This window comes from Acanthopagrus latus, chromosome 12 (genome assembly GCF_904848185.1).
Source record: "Acanthopagrus latus isolate v.2019 chromosome 12, fAcaLat1.1, whole genome shotgun sequence".
In the NCBI taxonomy this organism is placed as follows: Eukaryota; Metazoa; Chordata; class Actinopteri; order Spariformes; family Sparidae; genus Acanthopagrus; species Acanthopagrus latus.
The window spans coordinates 14381808-14401378 of record NC_051050.1 but is presented as its reverse complement, the minus strand read 5'-3'; the positions used below and the strand labels follow the sequence as shown (position 1 = coordinate 14401378).

At 41.8% G+C, this 19571-nt stretch overlaps 2 protein-coding genes across 8 annotated transcripts in view; both read right to left on the bottom strand.

Annotated features, from left to right (window-relative positions):
- bmpr1bb (bone morphogenetic protein receptor, type IBb) overlaps positions 1-568 on the bottom strand; it is a 58764-nt gene extending 58196 nt beyond the window's left edge. For 3 of the 5 annotated variants that reach the window (XM_037116227.1, XM_037116226.1, XM_037116228.1), the window contains exon 1: positions 301-568. The gene's annotated coding sequence lies outside the window, so the exon portion shown is untranslated. The remainder of the gene's footprint in view (positions 1-300) is intronic. The other 2 variants (XM_037116229.1, XM_037116231.1) reach the window with 1 other exon arrangement.
- A 967-nt stretch (positions 569-1535) lies between these two features.
- Positions 1536-19571, bottom strand: part of pdlim5b (PDZ and LIM domain 5b) — a 39791-nt gene continuing 21755 nt past the window's right edge. The window contains exons 4-15 of one of the 3 annotated variants that reach the window (XM_037116217.1): positions 16390-16423; positions 13975-13997; positions 13040-13060; positions 12882-12908; positions 12438-12592; positions 11106-11133; positions 7460-7623; positions 4560-4740; positions 3579-3759; positions 2936-3056; positions 2730-2845; positions 1536-2612 (exon numbers count right to left, since the gene is read on the bottom strand). In XM_037116217.1, coding sequence (XP_036972112.1) covers positions 2529-2612; positions 2730-2845; positions 2936-3056; positions 3579-3759; positions 4560-4740; positions 7460-7623; positions 11106-11133; positions 12438-12592; positions 12882-12908; positions 13040-13060; positions 13975-13997; positions 16390-16423 — 1135 coding nt within the window. In that variant the 3' untranslated portion in view covers positions 1536-2528. Of the gene's footprint in view, positions 2613-2729; positions 2846-2935; positions 3057-3578; positions 3760-4559; positions 4741-7459; positions 7624-11105; positions 11134-12437; positions 12593-12881; positions 12909-13039; positions 13061-13974; positions 13998-15529; positions 16045-16389; positions 16424-19571 lie in introns of all 3 variants that reach the window. The other 2 variants (XM_037116218.1, XM_037116216.1) reach the window with 2 other exon arrangements.

The window sequence follows — 19571 nt, the reverse complement described above, 5'->3', positions numbered from 1 at the left end:
TCCTCCCTCAGATTGGACGTTAAGACGCGCAGAGCGCCGATCATGGCACCAATTACCGTTAAGCATCCTCCTCCTCCTCCTCCTCCTTATCATCATCACCACCGCAGACTGCAGCAGGGACACTGTCGGGGGTCCCGCAGCTGCTATCTGCATCAAACTGAGCGCCGTGAGGCTTCAGCGGGATTGTAATGAGGAGCAGCAGCACGGGGAGCACTCCGCGCACGGAGCGCCTCTTGGTTTCCACAGAGGGAAAAGCTCAGACACACTCACTACACACGGAGTTCTTTAAAACATCCTTACCGTCTCCTTCTCGCTTTCAAAAAGCGACTCGACGAGATCCCAGGTCGGAGCTCTCCCGTGGCCTCCGCTTGGATCGGCGTGTGTCCCTCCGTCTTGTTGTGGAGGAGTTTTTCCAGACGCACCACGCGTTTACTCAGAGGCTGGAGTCGTGTTTTGCGCACAGCTCCCACCTCCGACGTCTTGGAGAAGTGCACGCCAGCAGCGGGCTGAGCTCACTGTCTGGTACATATCACTCCAATAACACTACATAATAACTCAAGACTCTCGACAATGAGTGTGTGTGTGTGTGTGTGTGTGTGTGTGTGTGTGTGTGTGTGTGTGTGTGTGTGTGTGTGTGTGTGTGTGTGTGTCATCCTTAAACAATGTGCCTGTTAATCACTTATAGTTATCATGCAAGAAAGAACGCACCAAGTCTATTTGTGTCTGTGTGTGTGTATGTGTGTGTGTTGTTTCTCTTGTCCCTATGGAGATGTGTGTTTCTCTCTCCCAGCAAGTAAAGTGCAGCTCTTGCTGGTGCCTGTCTGCCTGCCTCTTAACTTCTCTGAATAGTAACTGTCACAACAACGGATTTATCGCACAGGATGCATCGGTTCTTTTGCCGCAGTGCTTTTTACTGTTTGTATTGACAAACACGTAAAAAAAAAAAAAAAAAAAAAAGTACCTGTGCACAAATCAAAAATGAGGTACTGGCAGGAAGGGAGTTTTTAAAGGAGCCTTACTGGGTCTTTTATTCGTTTACTTCAGTGTTGTTATAGGCCAGTGCCCACATAAAAGTGCTTGAAAGTTTAAAAAAGCGAAAGAAGCTCCTTTCTCCCACAGAAAACAATGCTCCGAAAACGCCTCGTCAGCTTTGATTATGTGACTTTGTGACATCCCGCTATGTGACCGCAGCTATTTTAGCATTTGAGAATTGATTTAGCTTCTGCTGCTCTGTTGTTGTTGTTGTTATCGTCAGAGGTCCTGGTTCAGGCATGTGTGAGCTGACCAATAAGAGGAGAGTGGGTCTAGAGGAGCGGCGGCCTTAAATAGACATGGAGCTAAAACAGAGCGTTTGGGACAGTATGGAGAAATGTATGTGTTTTTTAAGCATGTATGAATATCATAGTAGTGACCCAAAATAAAATCATGAACGTGAGCATAATACATCTCCTTTAATGTTTCGGTCCGGTGCCAGCCACAAAAATTAAGATAACATAGTGTTTAGACACTATAGGAAAGACTCAATAGCTCTGATGATGCATTCAATGTTGAACCCTTTTATTTGAAATGACAGTAAAGAAAGAGGTGCTTATTTATGCACAGTGTCCAATGAGAGATCCATCGCACAAGCACACATAGTTTTTCTTTCAAAGAAATTTGTGTCAAACAAAGAAACTGAAACATATATTAACATTGTTTTGTGTTAATTGAACAAATAATTCAAATTCTACGTGTTTTACTGCCAGGAGCGAGTTGAGTGAAGTGCAGTTTCACTCAACTGGGAGCCGTTTTCAACGGAACAATCGATCTGTTGTGGAGTTGTCTCCATAAAGACTAGACTGAATTGAACCCTTATATAACTTTTATGCATTGACAATTAAACTTGACCTGTACAGTGTCTCTACACACCGCTGCACACATTACTTTTTTATGCTTTCATTTCCTGGGAACGGTTACATAGCATATTTACTTTAAAACAATAAAACATAACAATAAAATTTCCCATTTTTCATTCTGAAGGCCAGGTGCCCTTTAGTCTTTTTTTAATAGCAGTTCTTGCTTACAAATAAATACTTTTAGCCGCTCAATGTTAAATAATCATAATTTTTAATCCTATCACTCTCTTAACTAATACCATATCTTTCCACATCAATATTTCTTACCTATTACTGTATGTGACCGCTGAGGGGCTCAGTAGGTCAACGCAGTAAACTATCCAATCCTGTGTGAGACATTAATGCCCCATCAAGAGCGCGACACACGTCCAGCACAAATAAAAAAAGCTCAGCACAAACAAAATCCTCTGGCACCGGCGGGAGGCTAACAGTGTTTTGAAATGATCTATAAAACCGATACAACATAAAAATACTAAAAGCAGAACTAAAGCTTACAGTGGAACCTCTGACCCAATGTTATTCTAAGAGAAACAGATCAGTTTAGATTCTGAAAATATTTTAACATCTGGCTGACATATCAACTGCTGTAAACCGACACCCTCGCCCCAGCACATTCATATTCATGGCGGCGGGTCAGACAGTGTGGGCGTGGTTCTTGCACAAGGCCTTGTCTTTTTTGGAGAAGAACGGCTGACCTTCCAGAGCAGTGGAGCACACCTGTGGAGAGAGCCGAAGACACGGAGAGCCATGTTTTAAATCTCAATAGATTAGGTTTTCATATTTCTAGATCCAACCCTTGTTGTTGCTGCGAGTGGAACTGCCTCCTGGACCTACCGCACACACAAAGCAGGTGTCATGCCAGGTGAATCCCAGAGCCTCCAGGAACTTGTCCCCCGCCTCGATGGGGAAGTCACAGCCGTGGCAGTTGGTCCCAAACATGGTGTAGTAGTCTGAGTGGTAAACAGTGTAACATGTTATTCTGTTGGAGCGGTGTTTCGTTGACAATATCTCATTTACTGTCGCGGAGCTTCCTGTTGTACCTTGTTCACAGTATGGCTGACCATCCTCCATGTGAAACATGTTGCCTCTGATTGGCTGCTGGCAGGCGACACAGACGAAACAGGTCACATGCCAGGTTTGTTTCAGGGCATTCATGACCTCCTGCAGAGAAATAAAAGGAGGAGATGCTTATTCCATCTAGTCGATCTATCAATCAGTTTAAGGACTCAAGAGTTTAAATTTTGTCAATTATATTAATGTTTCAGAATTCTCGTTTAGATCAAACTTGGGTCTTGTGACATCTTTTATGTGTCTCAATGTGTTTGTTATACTGGACTGACCACTTACTTTGTGGCAAAACTACTGATGGAAAGAGCAACCACATTAACCAAATGATTGTATGAATTTATTAAACATTTATGAAATTTAAAATAGGAATAGATAACAGTGGTAGGCAAATTGAGCCACAGCTTATTTATATAAGAAACATTACTATAATGTCACTATGTATACACATTGATTGCATTTACTTTTACAATCACTTTCAAAACGATGCATTAAGCAGCAAGCGTCTGCTTCATTTCTTTCAGTAATGAAAGTTGAATGATGTTTTATTGCATCAGTACAGGTTTCCGTACAAGTAGACTCAGGCAGAGAACAACACCCCTCCGTTTTGCAACTCACCCCCAGGATCTTCTGCTGGCAGCGGGCGCAGGTGGGCGCGAGGAACTGCTCGTAGCAGCGCTCGCAGTACACCTGGCCCCTCTCCTCCACGAATCCGTTCTCTGCCAGGGAGGAGTGGCAGTGAGCACAGTTGAATTCCTCGGGGTGCCATGACTTGCCCATGGCCACAAGGAACGGGCCCCTGGTGAGAGGAAGCGAGGGACAAAGAGAAAAAATTCAAACATTAAAAAAAACAGTCCACATACTAAGGTTTTAATACGGAAGCCCTGTGAGGCAAGTGTGAAAAAATATTCTGGTGTCTGATCTACATTGTGTTTATGAGTTAAGAACAGGTGAAAACAAAGTTTTGCAAGGTTCTATCACATTGACATAGAAACGTAGATGCCTCATCACCTGCTGCTGTATGCAAATCTTACATATCTATGTAAATGTGACAAAAAAACAGCATGTGAATAGGGGGCAGGATCGACGGCTTGGGTAGCCAATTATATACGATTCTATCCAAAAGAAACACCACAGTAATGTTATATTTGCTAACACACAATAATGTGAATGTACCTTGTGTTAATAGTGCACGGAGAAATTAAAACTCTCCTAGAGGTAAACATAAATGCTTTTAGTACTATTTAAAACACAGGCTACTGCTGCACTTTAGTTTCTTGTGGTCAAAATTAGTGTTACAAACTGGTGACAAAAAGGAAAGGAAGAAACTAGAAAAAAATACATTATTCTAGCAAAACTTTTTCACACATGACAAAATGATAAACATGATCGGATCGTCCTGGCAAAATGTCTTTTCTCACCTTTTCTTAAGTCATAAACACAGGAAAGTGAAACATTTTGATCAGACTTTGAGAAATGAATCACCAGAAATGTGTTTTTCTTACTTGCCCCTCAGAGCTTTTGTATCTGTATCTTACACACACATTCTACACAATATAACTTTTACACCCTGAATGCAGTTTTTCTGACATCATCTACCTGATGACATTGTTGCACTTGCCGCACACTGGGGTGCGTTTGCCGGCTGGGATGTGTTCAGCCCTCTGCACCAGCGAGTTGAGGTCCTGTGGATGTGGCTGAGGGGTGGGGCGGTCTGGACCTTTGGGAGGAGGGTTGGCAACTTTGCCGAATGAAGGAACTGCTCCACCCTTTGGAAAACCTAAACCAGCAGGGAAAATAATGGGTCAGTATTCAGATGGGGAAGAAAAATAGCTAGCCCAGCATGAGTGTCCTCGATAAAGTATTAGACTTTATTTGCATTATTTGAAAGAAAATATGTGCAGTTTTAGGTGTGTGTGTGTGCTTTCAGACGGTGAATGGGAATGATTTGCTGATCTCTAACCTCCATGCCTGAAGCATTAGACAGCTGGGTTGGACAGAGCCGACCCGCCCCAGCCCAGACAAGGGATCAATTTTTCCCACTGAGGGAAACAACACATTCCCAGAGTCAGAGGAGACACCTGGAAAAATAATCCCCCTCCTCTCATCTCAAAACACATGGAGAGGATGCACTGTTTTTCCTTATTCTCTTTCACGGTGCAAAAGACACATCCAGGACAAGAGGTCAGTGTTGTCCGCCCTCAGAGGGAGCGCTCGAGGGGAAAACAAAATCATCAGGCACAGAGACGCTATTGAAAGAGAGCACCGTTATCAAAGACCCCAACGCAGGTCAAAGGACAAGTGCTCCCTAAATTTCCTCGTAACAGAGGGCAAACAAACTGAATAAACATGAACAGGGCACTAGCGGGGATGTGAGAAGACTGTGGGAGTGGGGTTCATAGGAAGAGAGATACTAGAGAGTAAGTGTGATGTGCAGAGGTAGAGGCTCAGAATCGTGACAGAAGAGAATATCCTCTCTATTACAGTTCATCTAAAGATCTACTTCTAATATAAACCACTGAAGGGACATTTAACCCTGAAAGCATAAATACAGCATTTGTCCTCCTACCAGCAGTATTATTTATCCATTTAGCTAGGCATTAATATTACAGCTCGGCCAACACTTACACTTCATTTGTTTACATCTTCTGCTGGAACAATCATGAGCCTCTCATTCACGAATACATGCAGGCATCCTTTCTGGTCAGTAGAAAGCATTTAGCTCCTTCGTGAAACTTTTTTTAAGGTGCTTTGGGTACTGAAAAATGAGTTCCTCTAGTCCACAGCTGATATCTTCAGAACTCTGCAACTCACACCCAAATATTATAAACAGATAAATGGTACTGCAGGTTAGATACAACTATGTATTTTTGATTTTGGGGTGTAACCATCCCTTTAATGAGGTAACGTCTTTAGTATTTCTTTTCTGGAAATTTGGGAGGTGTAGCAACCTGGAAGCAGTTTACAATTAAACAACTACCCATCTTTAGAGGACAATATATTTTTTGTGTCATTATATAATACATTTTAATACCTTTGGTCCAAAAAAAGGGGGAAATTCCCACCAGCACTTTACTAATGTTATGAAAAAGGCCTTCAGTGTTTAGACTGCCCTGTTGGGAAATCAAATTCAACAGAAAATGTGATCAAACTGAAAATATCAAGAATGGATGAACTCATAACCACCCTGTTTGCACAAGTCTCTCTGCTGCTCCTGAGATAAATGAAACAGCCAAATCTGTTCAGAGGAGAAAAGACAGACGCGAGACTTAAAAGAAACGCTGACATCTTTTAATAGTGTCATGATTTAGCATTTACTATACATTAATGTATGTAAGATGACGAGTCTTGATGAACTGAATGTGATGTTGATGCACAGAATAATTACACTGGAGCCAAAATATCTTACAATGACACTACCTGACCTAATCTGTGTGTGAAAAGCTGGTGTAGTGTGATGAATGCTGACAAGCTGTCAGTCCAAACGAATCCTTTGGCAAGAGCAAAGACTGAGGGCTGAGCCACATTAAATAGGACAGAAAGTGAAACGTGCATTTGTGAGTATGTCACTGCTGTCTCGCTGTATGAGTAAGATAAGGAGGAAGGAGTCAGCATGAGCATCCAGACTGGATCACAGCAGGGCCGCAAATCTCTGCTTCGTCTGCTCTGTCTCTCTAACTTCAGAGACAGAGGAATGGAAATAAATGAAAAAGGGTCACTCTGTCAAACTATCGATCAACGAACATGCCCAGCCTAAATATTCGACTAATTTCTGGCGTTTGAGGGTGCTGACAGTGTAAGCGCCAACGATATTTATTCATGTAAATAGATTTTAAAGGTCACATTCCACATGCCCAGCCCAATTCCACATGGGCACTATGAGATACGTGCTTGTTTACTTGAGCCCAAGTATGTGTTAATCTGATAAATAACACAGCCGACAGAGAGCCGACTGTGGCCTCTGCTGCTCTCGGCCTGTGGCACCTTTCAGCAGCCGTTTCTTAAGGGGTCTTCTGGGAAATAGTGTCGGGGCACATAGTGCATCTGTTCATGAATAAGTGCATACTTGTGTCTCAGTATTGCTAATAATGATCCCTGACTGATGCCTTTCAGCAAATATTTACCCTGACCTGCTCGGGGTCCCGTGGCAGGGATTTCTGTATTTAAAGAGCAGCTTTCACACAAAATAAAATACATAATTCTCAATTTCACAATCTATTTAACTGAGGGGATCTTGGGAAAAGCCAATAATCTGAGCTCATTAACGGAATACCTCTGGTTTTTATAGAGCTCATAATCTTAAATGGCTGAGTGTCAGGTATTAAAGCGGCAATAAATGTTACAGCTGAGCAGCAGCGATTCCAAAGAACCGGGCTGCCCTCTGTAGGCTACAAGAAGCAACTACATGAAGTGGATAATAAATACCTGGCAGAAGAAGAATCACTAAAGTGGCTTCAAATAACTGAAGCAGGGGAAGACTTCTGAATGTGTTCTTTTACCTGGTGGACCTCCAGGCTGGAAGGAGGGCTTGTTCTGGGCTGCCGGGCTCTTGAAAGTGGAAGCAGAGGAGACGTTGCCGTTCCTGGGTGCTGCTGCAGATTTGGAATATGTTTTTGCTGCAGGCGAGGTGTGCATGGCAGGAGTGGCTCTGTCAACTGGCTCACTAGGAAACAGATAAACATGTTTCGTCGAAATCATAACTCACTACAAGATAAACACACACACACACATATATATATTTGTACATACATACAAATACTGCATTTGACTTACGGTCGCAGCTTTCATCTCCAATCTGAGACAACAAATTTAGGTTGAAACTGTGGCTAACCCCTGAATAAGACAGAAATCTAAGAATTGGACTGCGCCACCACTTGACTTGAACCTCTACACAAACAAATACTTACAGTGTACTGTTCTATTGCAGGTACCAGCGACTGTATAAAATGGTGTAGGAAGCGAGCGCAGCCTCACCCATTGGTTTGTGGACGATCGTTTTGAAGCCTCGAGTTTGGCATTATGGTCGCAGAAGTGGGGATATTTGATGCTGCCATGGATACACACTGCTGCTCCTCTATCCTCATAGAGGTCACAATGGTAGCCACTTTTCAACCACAAGTTAGCCTCGCCCTAAAGCATACCCTACTTTATGGTCTATTTTACTCTAAACTGGACCAAAATCTACATAATGAACAAAATGCTGGTTTAAAGAATCTAAAAGATTGAGGCTATAAATTCATGAGGAAACTTCTTACTGAAGTAATAAATCCTGTTAGAAGTATGGTAATTTTCTCATACGCTTACATTAAAATCTGACTTATTTTTGAAACCAGTGGAGTCGCCTGCTGCTGAAATGACCTTCTTGAAATAAAAAAATTAAAAAAACCCTCTAAATTATATTTATACAGCCATAATGTTAGCTTGTTAGCTCAGTTAGCCATGGGACCCCTGCGACAGGCTTACAGGGCCATAGCTAGCTGGTTTGCATGCTGGCTTCAGAGGATAACTCTTCAGCCCAATATGTAGACAACACTGAGATAACACTAGCATTATTATTATTTTTTTTAAATATTTTATTGATGATTTGGGTTCATTTCAAATTGAATGTTATTAACTATAACTTACATATTGCACCTTTGCTGGACCTCTGAAATGGCTTCACTTTATCTACTACATTTCACAGCTGATGGCAGGTCAATCAGTTGGTCAGAATCTCAGTGACACATGCAAACAATCAAGATAATTATGGAGCACTTTGAAAAAATATGCCCTGCTGCCCACAGTTCATATGGTTTCCCAGTTACTGACATAAGCACATAAGGACACAATTACAGGTGGTGAAGCTGTAGTATTTACTGTACATGTAGCTCACCCTTCAATAATTTCACAAGTTGACCGCTGATCTAATTTTAGTAGGGGGTTATTGCTTTTATTTTCCTGAAACAGCAAAGGTGGAGACACTCTGAGGCGGTGGAGGCTTCTTTTCCCGTGGCAGTACAAAATGTTGTAGCTGTAATATATTTCAGTCGAAAAATGAGAAGCACTAGTCTTTCTGGGTTCAAACCCAATAAAGGCTGAAAATTCCTTGCACACAATTCACAATGAGTAAAGGTTGTATAGTTTAACAGCTAACGGTGGTTTAAAGTTTGATATTTCTCTAATGAAACAACATTTGACCGAAAGCCACTATCCAGCACGTACATGATGGTGACGACAGGGTGTAAAGAAGATCCAATCAGTTGGACAAAGCAATGATCGCTCAGCCACCATCACGCAGGCGCTGTTGTGGCCGATAGACCGGTTCAGCAAAGGATTTGCACCAACAGGTTAATCATTTTGTAAGCCCCGAAGCTGTTGGTTTTTCAGCAACAGCGCACAGCATGCTACTAACAACAGAGCCTATTTTGCTGTCAACCACAGATCTATGGTTTTAATCCTGTCTTGTTTTCTTTCACATATCCAGCCCGTTGCTGTAGGTGTTTCTGTTTGAATAACATGAGGATCGTGACAGGGGAATGCAGTGATGCAGCTAACTGCTGGTTTTAAGCTGTGGACAGATTGCTTTAGTATCTGAGTCCGTCTTCCTGCCTTTAATCAAAATGATGAGAACCCTGAGGGGATACAGACTAAACCATGTTTAAATTTAGCATGCATGCTTTAATAGTGCATGACAAGATCAGGTATGAGGCTGCTGTTTTATGTGACAGTCACTTACCTGCAATAATAATAATGACAGACACCAAAATGGTTCTAGTGTTTAGATCATTTTTGCTTGTGCCAAACTGATTCATATTGGATTATACTTTGAACGCGTCACACTGCAAGCACACTACTCCTCAACCATGGATAATTCCTTCATACAAGCAAGAAGAAAATAAGGAATTTAGAAGTAAGCAACAGTGAAACAGAAAGAAAGCAGTTTATTGAGGTAAAGTCATCAAAAGCTGACAAATCAAACTACTTTTGTTAGTGTCGAAAACAGAGGAAAAAGATACAGACATGCTCAGAAAAAGTACGAGATTACAGAAAGTGCAGAGGAAAATGGAGGCTTAGACACAAACACCGTCACAGAAAAGAACACATTAACACTAATATACTGAAATGCTGCATTTATAAGCACACATCTATATTTACTTGCATGCATGCATTTAATTTACATTTTGAAATAAAATTACACAAAGATAACATGTATGTTTAAACAACTTTTACAGCAGTAGTTTAAACTTTGGGGAAATTGAATCAGAATATTAAATAAATACTGAATGAAGACTTTATGCAAAAGGAGGCAATGTCACTTTAATAATGCTCAAAATAAAATAAATAAAACATGTTGAAACAAGATAAAACAACTACACATTTAGCACGCGTGCTGAAACATCATGATGCCAATCTCTCAGCTTGTTGTACTTGTGTCCTATAACTTCTGGGTCCAACTTGTTCACTCTGATTTTCCCCACAAGACAGGATTGAAAGAGAAAGAAGAGGAAAAAAGGGACAGTTGGACGGTTAAGACTGTAGCAGAAGAGCAAAAGATGACACAGGAGGTCGCACAAAGGGAAATAATGGAAAAGTTAGTAAAAGACCTTGCAGATGTGTATTGAATTACAAGTTCAGGCAGATGTGTAATATCTGTTTTAAGGAAGCGTACGCTAAACACAATCTCACTAACAGAAGGAGAGCAGCGATCTCCATCTGGCAGGGCTGCCATTACCAACAATACCACTTAATTACCCACAGTTTCCAGTGAGTGACACCCTGATTGGTTGGGGATCTCGTAGGAAGGGGCAGACTGTGTTTACTGCAGATTAAATCAGGTTAGGACTGAGTACAGCAGTAGCAATCACAGCTTGTGCTGAGTCTATGGCTGTCACCACTCAACCATCCTCCTCTTAGAGCTCTCCGTGTGGTTTCTCCAAATTAAGCCTTAAATGAAGCATGATACTGCAGGACCGTAAGACCAGGAAATCAGGGCTCAGCTCTGAATTACAGGCTCCTAGACATGCTTACATGAGTCTTTTGAGGGCCAACTCTGAATTTGAAACCTCTATGATCAAAAAATTGCTCATGATTGCCAGTATTTCCTGCAAAAGTACTCAACAACACACAAACCAGATTTGATTATATCAAAAACCACCAACCACTTACTTCTTTCCAATGTTCTCTGGAGCTTGCTCTGCAACAACAAAGAGGAAAAAAACAAAGTTGTAAATTAAGCAAAATGTATAATAAAAAAACAGTGCTGCTATGACCTGTTCTATAGTAGTTCCAACTTGTCATTGCAAAGTACATGAATAAACACCCTATGAATTGTTTGTAGTGGCAGAAACGCCATAACACATTGGATATCCATCAAATGGTCAAAGCCCATTATATATTCCACAGGAGTCTGGTAACATCGTTTTACAAAAAAGAGAGGTGCAGATAGCTCTCATCTTACTTCATTCTAATAAATGAGTTACTGTAAATGTCATTCTGCATCAGTTAAACCGATCTGCAAATGTACACCCAAAACCCTTCGAATGGAAGGAGGCCCAGAGCCGCAGCCTGCTCATGTAACCATCAATGCCACTTCAAGTCAAAACAGTAACATAGAAGATATATTAAATGATATGGTGATGAAAGCTAATGTGACCAAATAAACTATGATGTCCCTGTGATCTATCGATGCAATAACATTTTAAAAAGGAAATTTGATTATAAAACAGGGACATAATTTAAGTGATACAACAGCTTCTAAGGAAAGAATGTTGAAAGAATTATCCTTAAACTGGCAACCTCTGTATAAATCTGTCAAGTATTCCAGTCTGAGATGGTTTAAAAGGATCTAAATGAACATGACACTTATAATACTCAGATTATTTGAAAATTTAATTCAGCCAATTGCTACGTACAGTAATAAGTCTCTGCAGTGTGTTAAGTCCTCGTCAACAACCTGTCTATTGCCATATAAGCATACAGTGGTTGGTACACACAGTGTTGTAAAAAGTACCACAAAGTCATACTTGAGTACAAGTAAAGATATCATGTTAAAATATGACTTTGGTAAAAGTGAAAGTCACCCACACGAGATATGAGTAGAAGTCTCTAAATGTACTTAAGTATTAAAGGTAATTTCAATGATGATAAACATACTTAGGTATCAAAAGTACAAGTAAAAGTAAATAATACATAAATGTACATATGCATATACCCATAGACTGAATACTATGGATCAACCAATTATCAGATCATTTCTTTTTTTTTAACAAATTACCAAAGTTTGAATCAGTGTTTTTGCATATTTACATGATTGCTGATAAAATTAACTAATCAAAACATTTGCCACACGGGCATGTAATCTGTAAAGTAACTAATAACTAAAGTAATCAAAATAAAACCAAAATACAGACACAAAAATACTCAAGAGTACCTCAAAATTGTAGTTAATAAGTACAGTATGTGAGTAAATGTACTTAAATTCCTTTATTTGGTACACACCATTCTCAGTGCCGGTGAGCTGGGCCAGAATACGGAAGGAGCGGGACTGTGAGGTGCCGGTTCGTGGGTGCCAATCCTCTGTGTCCTCAATCAGGCGCTTCTTGCTGGCTTCGCTCAGTGGGGACGCATGATTCTCAGGCTCCTCAGCTGGTTTCCTGTGAAGTCAGATAAATCAAGAAATTGGGATTTTACAAACATGGAAAATGGCAATGATTTAAAATGAAAAAAGAAAAAGTTTAATATTAACTGTCCAGTATAACAAAGCCTCTACCACAGACTGAAGAAGTTCCAGGTAATACATAAACTCAATCTCACAAGCAACAAACCCACACAGCACACATGTAATCGGCACTATGCAACAGGTTCTCCACTTTCAATCAAAGGTGCAGCTTGTAGGTACATGTCTCACAGTGTGACCTAACTGCTGTTAGATTTCAGAATTACCTCGAAGGTCTAGCTGGAGGTGGAGTTCTGCAGGCAAGCAATCAGAGGACAGGGAGGGAGAGGCACATAGGCAGAAACAACCACAGATTAAGCGCTTAGTAGATCGTACCGCACTGTTTATGTGGGAAAGTCAAGAAACTGTTGTGTCTTATACTTACTTAATATTTCTCTGAGGCTCACTATTAGAGAAAACCACAGAATAAGTCAGGGTAGATAATAAAATCAAAGTTTAATGTCCCATTTTAATGTCTAAAGGGTACTGATTAATAGGTCAAAAAGTGAAGTGGAGTTAGATTTACTGCACTACAATGGCGCAATTAAACACTCCAACTGCATATTTAGAACAAGTGAGTGTTTGGGATGAAGGTGACACTGAGCATATCTGACCACAAGGTGGGAGTAATGTGCTTTAAAACGAAAGGATCAGCCTTTCTCGCAAAAATAATTTGTCGGCACTCTTAGAAGTAATAATATTTATATGAGGTGTTTACATGCACAGTTTGGTTCAAGTGCTATTCCAAACTGTGTGTCAATTTCATGTCAAAAGTCCAAGTATGTGCAATTTTTAGTCTGTGTGTGTGTGTGTGTGTCAGGTAAGTCGGGTGAAGGATGATTGAAAACAGTACAGGTCAGGCTATTTTTGCCTGAAGCAGAATAGACTCGCCAATGATTTGTCTGGCCTTTTGTAAACATACTGACAACAGTAGCAGATGGGAGCTAGACAGATGCAGAGCTGGGTGACTTCAGCGGCCTGGTGCGCCGACAGGCCTGCGTCTAAGTACAGTATTGGCTAACAGAGAGCCTGATGCCTCTGAGAAAATGAATGACCAAGTATGAGCCGACCCCCACTGGGTGTTCTGTGGTGCGTCAGAGATGGATTATTACTGGGGGGGGTTGCTGTTTGTTTCGGTACTTGAAACGAGTGTGCCCTGTAAGTGGATGAGCACGAATGTGAGGTTTGTGCGGGTTAGCTCAAAGAGGTGCAAAAGCATGCCTTTGGTAATCATAAACCAGTGAGAAGTGAAGGCTGTAATCACATTCCACATGGTTAGAGAGCTACTGCAGCAAATATATTATCATTCGCAGCACTAACTTGGTGTCTGCCTCTTCTTTCTCCTGTGGGCAAAAGACGGGTAAATGGAAAAGGATTGAGATGAAGATGGAGCATGAATAAGTCAGTTTGAGAAAAAGATCAAACTTGGAAGGCCCCTTCTGAGAGATTGTGCTTAAAAGAAAACCACACAAAGCATGCAGGTCAGGACACAAACACACACATGCTGCAGCAAATACACTCCACCTCTGTGAGGAGCAAGTACAAGGGTTCAAGCAACAGAAAGGTGGATAAGATGGAGAAGAAATCTTGTGTCTGATAATGACACTTACACTCTTTTTATGAACATTCATGGATAGATTAATACAAGAACCAATAACCTCATATCTGATAAGATCTAAGCCTGGACTACTAACTACATGGCTAACTAAGCTAACTATATAACAGCAGCAACAGTTAGTGGTTTCTCTGGTGATATGCTGTGCCCTTATTTCCTTAGAGTATGAATTCAATAGGTGGCTAATTCTTACATATTGCACCCTTACATTCCTGGATATTTATCAAATAGCTTGTTTTTGATCACCATAAATCGTTATTTTTGTTTTTCCTTTCTTACTTTAAGAGCAAACAAAGGTCTTTGTCAATTTTACACCTTTTGATATCGTCTGGGCTACTGTAGAAACATGGCAGACTCATAAAAGGCTCATTCTAGAGTCACAAATACAAACAAATCAGGTGGTTACAAACTGATGAGAACATAGCATCACATTCTGGAGATAGACCCTCTAAATCTCACTCACTGGACCTTTTAAGTGTGAAGCCATTCGTTCACTTAAAGCCAATCAAAACAGATCTCTTTGACCTATTTTTTCCAGGTGATAGAGAGTAAAGAATGAGAAAGAAGAATGGCGAATCACTTAGAACTCGCTCAGTCTACCGTAACCCAACCAGTGGGCCAAACCCTGCTGATGAAGCCCAGTCCAGCCAAACTTAGCTCTGTCCCCGGTCCCTCGAAGCACAGAGCTGCCAGGACTCTGGCTAATTAGAAACAAGTGTTGCACCAGCAGTGCCTGTCGGGCAGACTGTGTTCTTGGCAGAGCTGCGAACCGCACTGTCAATTACAGATAGGCAGACAGTAGCATCAGTTAGCATGTCGTCTAGACTCCTTTTTCAGTTGCCCTGTGGAAGATTTAAACAAGATGTGCACTATGCCTCGGCTTTCTCTTGTACCTAGCTGTGTGAAAACATGAGTGATGGTCTGTCTCAGTGTTCGCTTTACAAACGAGACACGTATTTTGAAGCGAAATAGGGCATGAGGTAATATAAGAAGAGCAGAACGGAATATTTAATGTTCTGTAATATAATCCTTCAGGTAGACTGCAAAGCAAAAGACAGCCACTAATGTGTGGCCACAACTCCTTCTGGATCTGACACAATGTGCGTATAATACTAAATCATTCTATATTTTGCACTCACGCCAACATAAATGGAGAGGGTGTTCCATATATATATATGACTTTGGCTTTACTCCTCTGATTTAAAAAGGGACAGTGTAAGAGAAACCATATGCTAACAGGGTTTGATGAATGGTACCTACCCGTTGAAGTGCTCTGACAGCCCCTGGCTCTCCAGAAGACCTCGCCTCTGTCCCAGAGCCACCTCACAAGCATTATCGTTGGAGTAGAGGTTGATGGGTGTGTTATAGACGGAAGGCTGTGGGACATTAGGTTGAGGGGCTGGGGCTGTCACTCTGGCTGGAGAGGAGGAGTTAGATGATGAGGAAGAGGTGTAAGGGGAGGCGAAGGCGGAGCGCCCAGGAACGGGCCTGGGAACTGAGTTGGAGTCTGGAGCAGCTGGGCTCGACCTCAGCGGAAATGGAGGCTGCGGTGGTTGAGAGGGGGCAGCTGGCGTGAAAGCGGATGATGCGGAGGGAATGGTGGCTACTTTGGGGGCATCCGGGGTGGGAGAAGCCGTGACCACACCGCTGCCTGCGCCAAAAGGCCGGGCTGTCTTATTGTATGCAGGATTGGGCTGACTCGATGGCTTGGTGTATGTGCTGCTTGGGGCAGGGTGAGTGATTGGGACGGGCTTAATGATTTCTTGTGGCTCGTCCTGGATGAAGGTGGAGACACACAGCATGCACACACACACACACAAAAACCAAAAAATCAACTCATGCATGTAAACAGGCATTCACAAAAGCACCACACAGCAATCTCACTCAAATAAGCTGTGTTTCTTAATCACAGTCATGCCTGTGCCACACAAGCTCTAAAGGTGCTACAACATGTGACATCTCAGGTCAGTTATGCATGCCAAACCAATCTGTGTTCTGACATATTTCTCAGAAGGGCCCAATAAGCTCACTTTTAATAAACTGAGATATTACTTATATACAAAAGGAGCATAAATTTGATCTTATATACAGTTCCTCTGTGAATATTGTACTTTACGCACCTTAGGCGCTCCATCTTTAGGGTCACTTGGAGGTCTGTGAAGACAAAAATATACATTTTACTTCTGGACATTAAAAGCACAGTAATTCCTGCCGCTTGGGGTCACTGAAAACAAGTAGAGCCTGGAAAGTGGGAAACGTTCAAAAATGTTATACTTTTGAAAGCGGTTAACAATAATCACATGTAATTTTCAGTTAAGGTGCTGCGGTAAAACACGAAAAAACCAGTATGTGTGAATCTGTTGAGGGTGTGTGTCCACATTCAGACCGGTGCTGAAGTGTGCCGTACGTTTGATTTACACTTATGATTGAAGCAGCTGCCACAGTTTTATCACCTACGGGAGAGAAGGGTGGTCTCTTTGTGTCCTCTCTTGAGATGTCCTGGATAGAAACCGGCAGATTTCCAACATCCCCCTCTTTTGTTTTATTCTGATTATTTGCAAGAACTGTCTAACACAATATCAAAAGGCATTTGAATGGCTGGATGGATGTATTCTGTGTTAAAACAAGCAACTGCAATGTCACAAAATATTCCATTGCTCAAGCATTAACACTCAAATGCAGACGGGTGCCTTCGTTAACAATGCGTCCTATATTTGGACCGGACATGCAGACAGTGTGTCTCTAATTCCTCGTAAAAAAAAAGTGAGTCAGCTGGGCTTGTTCCGGACCAGGAGCTACAGTATGTCCACTGGCCTCCTTCCTTTCTCTGCCATATTAGGAAAACAGTCAACAATCTCTCATGCATTTCCTTTCTGGCTGAGCAGTGGCGCAACAACCGAGACTGGCACAGCGTTATTAAAAGAGCCCCACCCTCCAACCAGATGTTGATGTCATCCGTGCCTGTACTGGCATTTACACTTTCCACTTAGCAGTTAATACATCGTATGCCTATTTTCCAATGTACTTGTATTATTGGAATTGCTTATGCAGCCCGCTCTGCCAAAGAAAACAGTTAAAGGTCTAAAGATCAAACGGTACATTCCATTACAAACAGGACCTGTCCACAATGAGGCAGTGTGTATCTGCCATCAGTGGCCTGGAGTGAGGCGTTTGGGCGGATCACTTTTCTATCCGTCTTTTTTCCCAGAGCAAACTGAACAAACACTTGCTGGGGTGGTCCTGTGAACATCTGCTCGGCTCAGCCCCTCTGTGCTGTCCTGCTCCCTGCCTCGTCAGATGGACCTGCTTTTTGTTCTGATATGACACAGAGACAAACACTGGGACAAGCGTGTGGGCGCGTGGGCACATATTTTCGTTCTGGTGTACGGGCACGTGGTTAATCTCGGCGTCACCGCATAGCGTCATGACAACAACTGTGTTTGTCATGCTGATGAAAGGCATTATGTCAACTATCAGCGCGGTTCCACGGCGCCATCGTTAATGTTATTGGTCACACCATTGCTTTTCCTGCTCTGACAAGCCAAAATGCCTACTGTGGAAAGAGCTTACTGAGACCCAGATTCTGAATATGTTGTATACATGTCCATAGAAAATCCTCATGTTCTTCCTCGCGTATTTGCAATTAATCTGGCGTATCCGACTGCATTCCTTGTGCGTCCACAGTTTATACTACTGTGTGTGCTTATAATACTGAGAAATCCTGCCCCTGTTGAACATGCAGTCATGGCTTTGCTCAGCCTATGACAACCTTCAACTGATTCCCCCTAATCTAATCAGGATGCCTTGTTTTATTAAATTACAGCTACTAATATCTACAAGATTTATTTACGGACCAGATCTATTTACTATTTACATAAAAAAGCAGATGATCAATAACTTTGAGATATAAATAAACAGATTTTTTTGATGGCAAAAAGAGAGAAAAAAAAAGTGTGGTTTCGTCAACAGAGACTTGCTTTAGCACTCACTCTGTCACACACACATCCAGAATAAGAGAATGAGGAGGTTCAGTGGAGGAATAAGCCTGAGGGCAAAGCAGACTGACGCATTTCCACCCTGCCAGTGTCTCTGCAAGGGCCAAGAGAAACAGTCTGGCAAACGGCATTTGACTGAATGATGGAAAGGCTAATAGACACGACTTTCTCACCACACACACAAACGCGTCTTAACAGCCCAAACTCACATATCCATCTTTTAACATGGAGGGAAAACTCCACAAGTAATGACAGTCTTTCATTTTCCCCGCTTCTATTTTTTTTCTTCTCACTTCACTTTCACACGCAGTTTCTGAAGCAGAAAACTCCTGGAAAAGTTCCAAAGAAACAACTTCACTGATCTTCCGTGATAACTCTCTAACTCTTCACATCTGTCTTTTGCTTCATTCTCAAGACATCGTTTTGTTAAGCCTCTTTGAATTAAAGTAGTCTGGGAGTTGGTACTTGATGCAGATATTACTGAAATGAGAAGTCGTCACACATGACATTATTCCATGACCTTTTGCTGAACAAAGATCTGCCCTCTTATGTTTAACTCAAGTGATGATGTTTAAACACAGTGGGGGACCTGGCAAGCCAGATCTGTTTTCTCAGATTTACCGCTGCATGAATATTAGAACCGACGCGCAGAGAAGAACAGAAACAAGGAGAAAAAAACATAGGAAAGCAAAACAAAAAACTTCCAACAGAGGGATGTGAAATTGGAGGGTGTGGAAAAAAAAAACTTTCTGTATTTCTGTTTTTCTGTGTAGGCAGCCTAACCGTTCAGTGGCAAAACTCACAGCTTGTGTCTGGCACATGGCCTCTCCTGCCTCTTCTCAGTGCTCCCTCATATTTCACCAAGAATGAGAATCTTTGAAGAGGGATTTTTTTTTTGCTTCCGAGAAGAGCACACTAAGACGGCATAAGGTATTCTTTTTCCTAATTTTCCTTTAGTGATTTATATTTTAAAGAGACAGGAGCTAAAACAGAGCATTTCAGACAGAGGGGGACAGAAATAATAAAACTGATGTGTTTGTTAAGTATTAAAGCCCATAAACCTACTTCTTCTAGTAGTAACCATACATACAGTGATGAACCTGAAAATGAGAATAATATCTCTGCTTTAAACCTCTGACAGTGGAAACAATGACAGAGACATGAATGCTATTTCTGGTGTTAAAGCTTCTCAACATGGAACTGGACAGCCTGCTGCTGCTGACAGTTGCCTCTGCACATCACTAACACGGTTATTGCCCGTGCCTGATGTCTCCGCACACGTGCCAGGCAAGAACCCTGTGTACTTG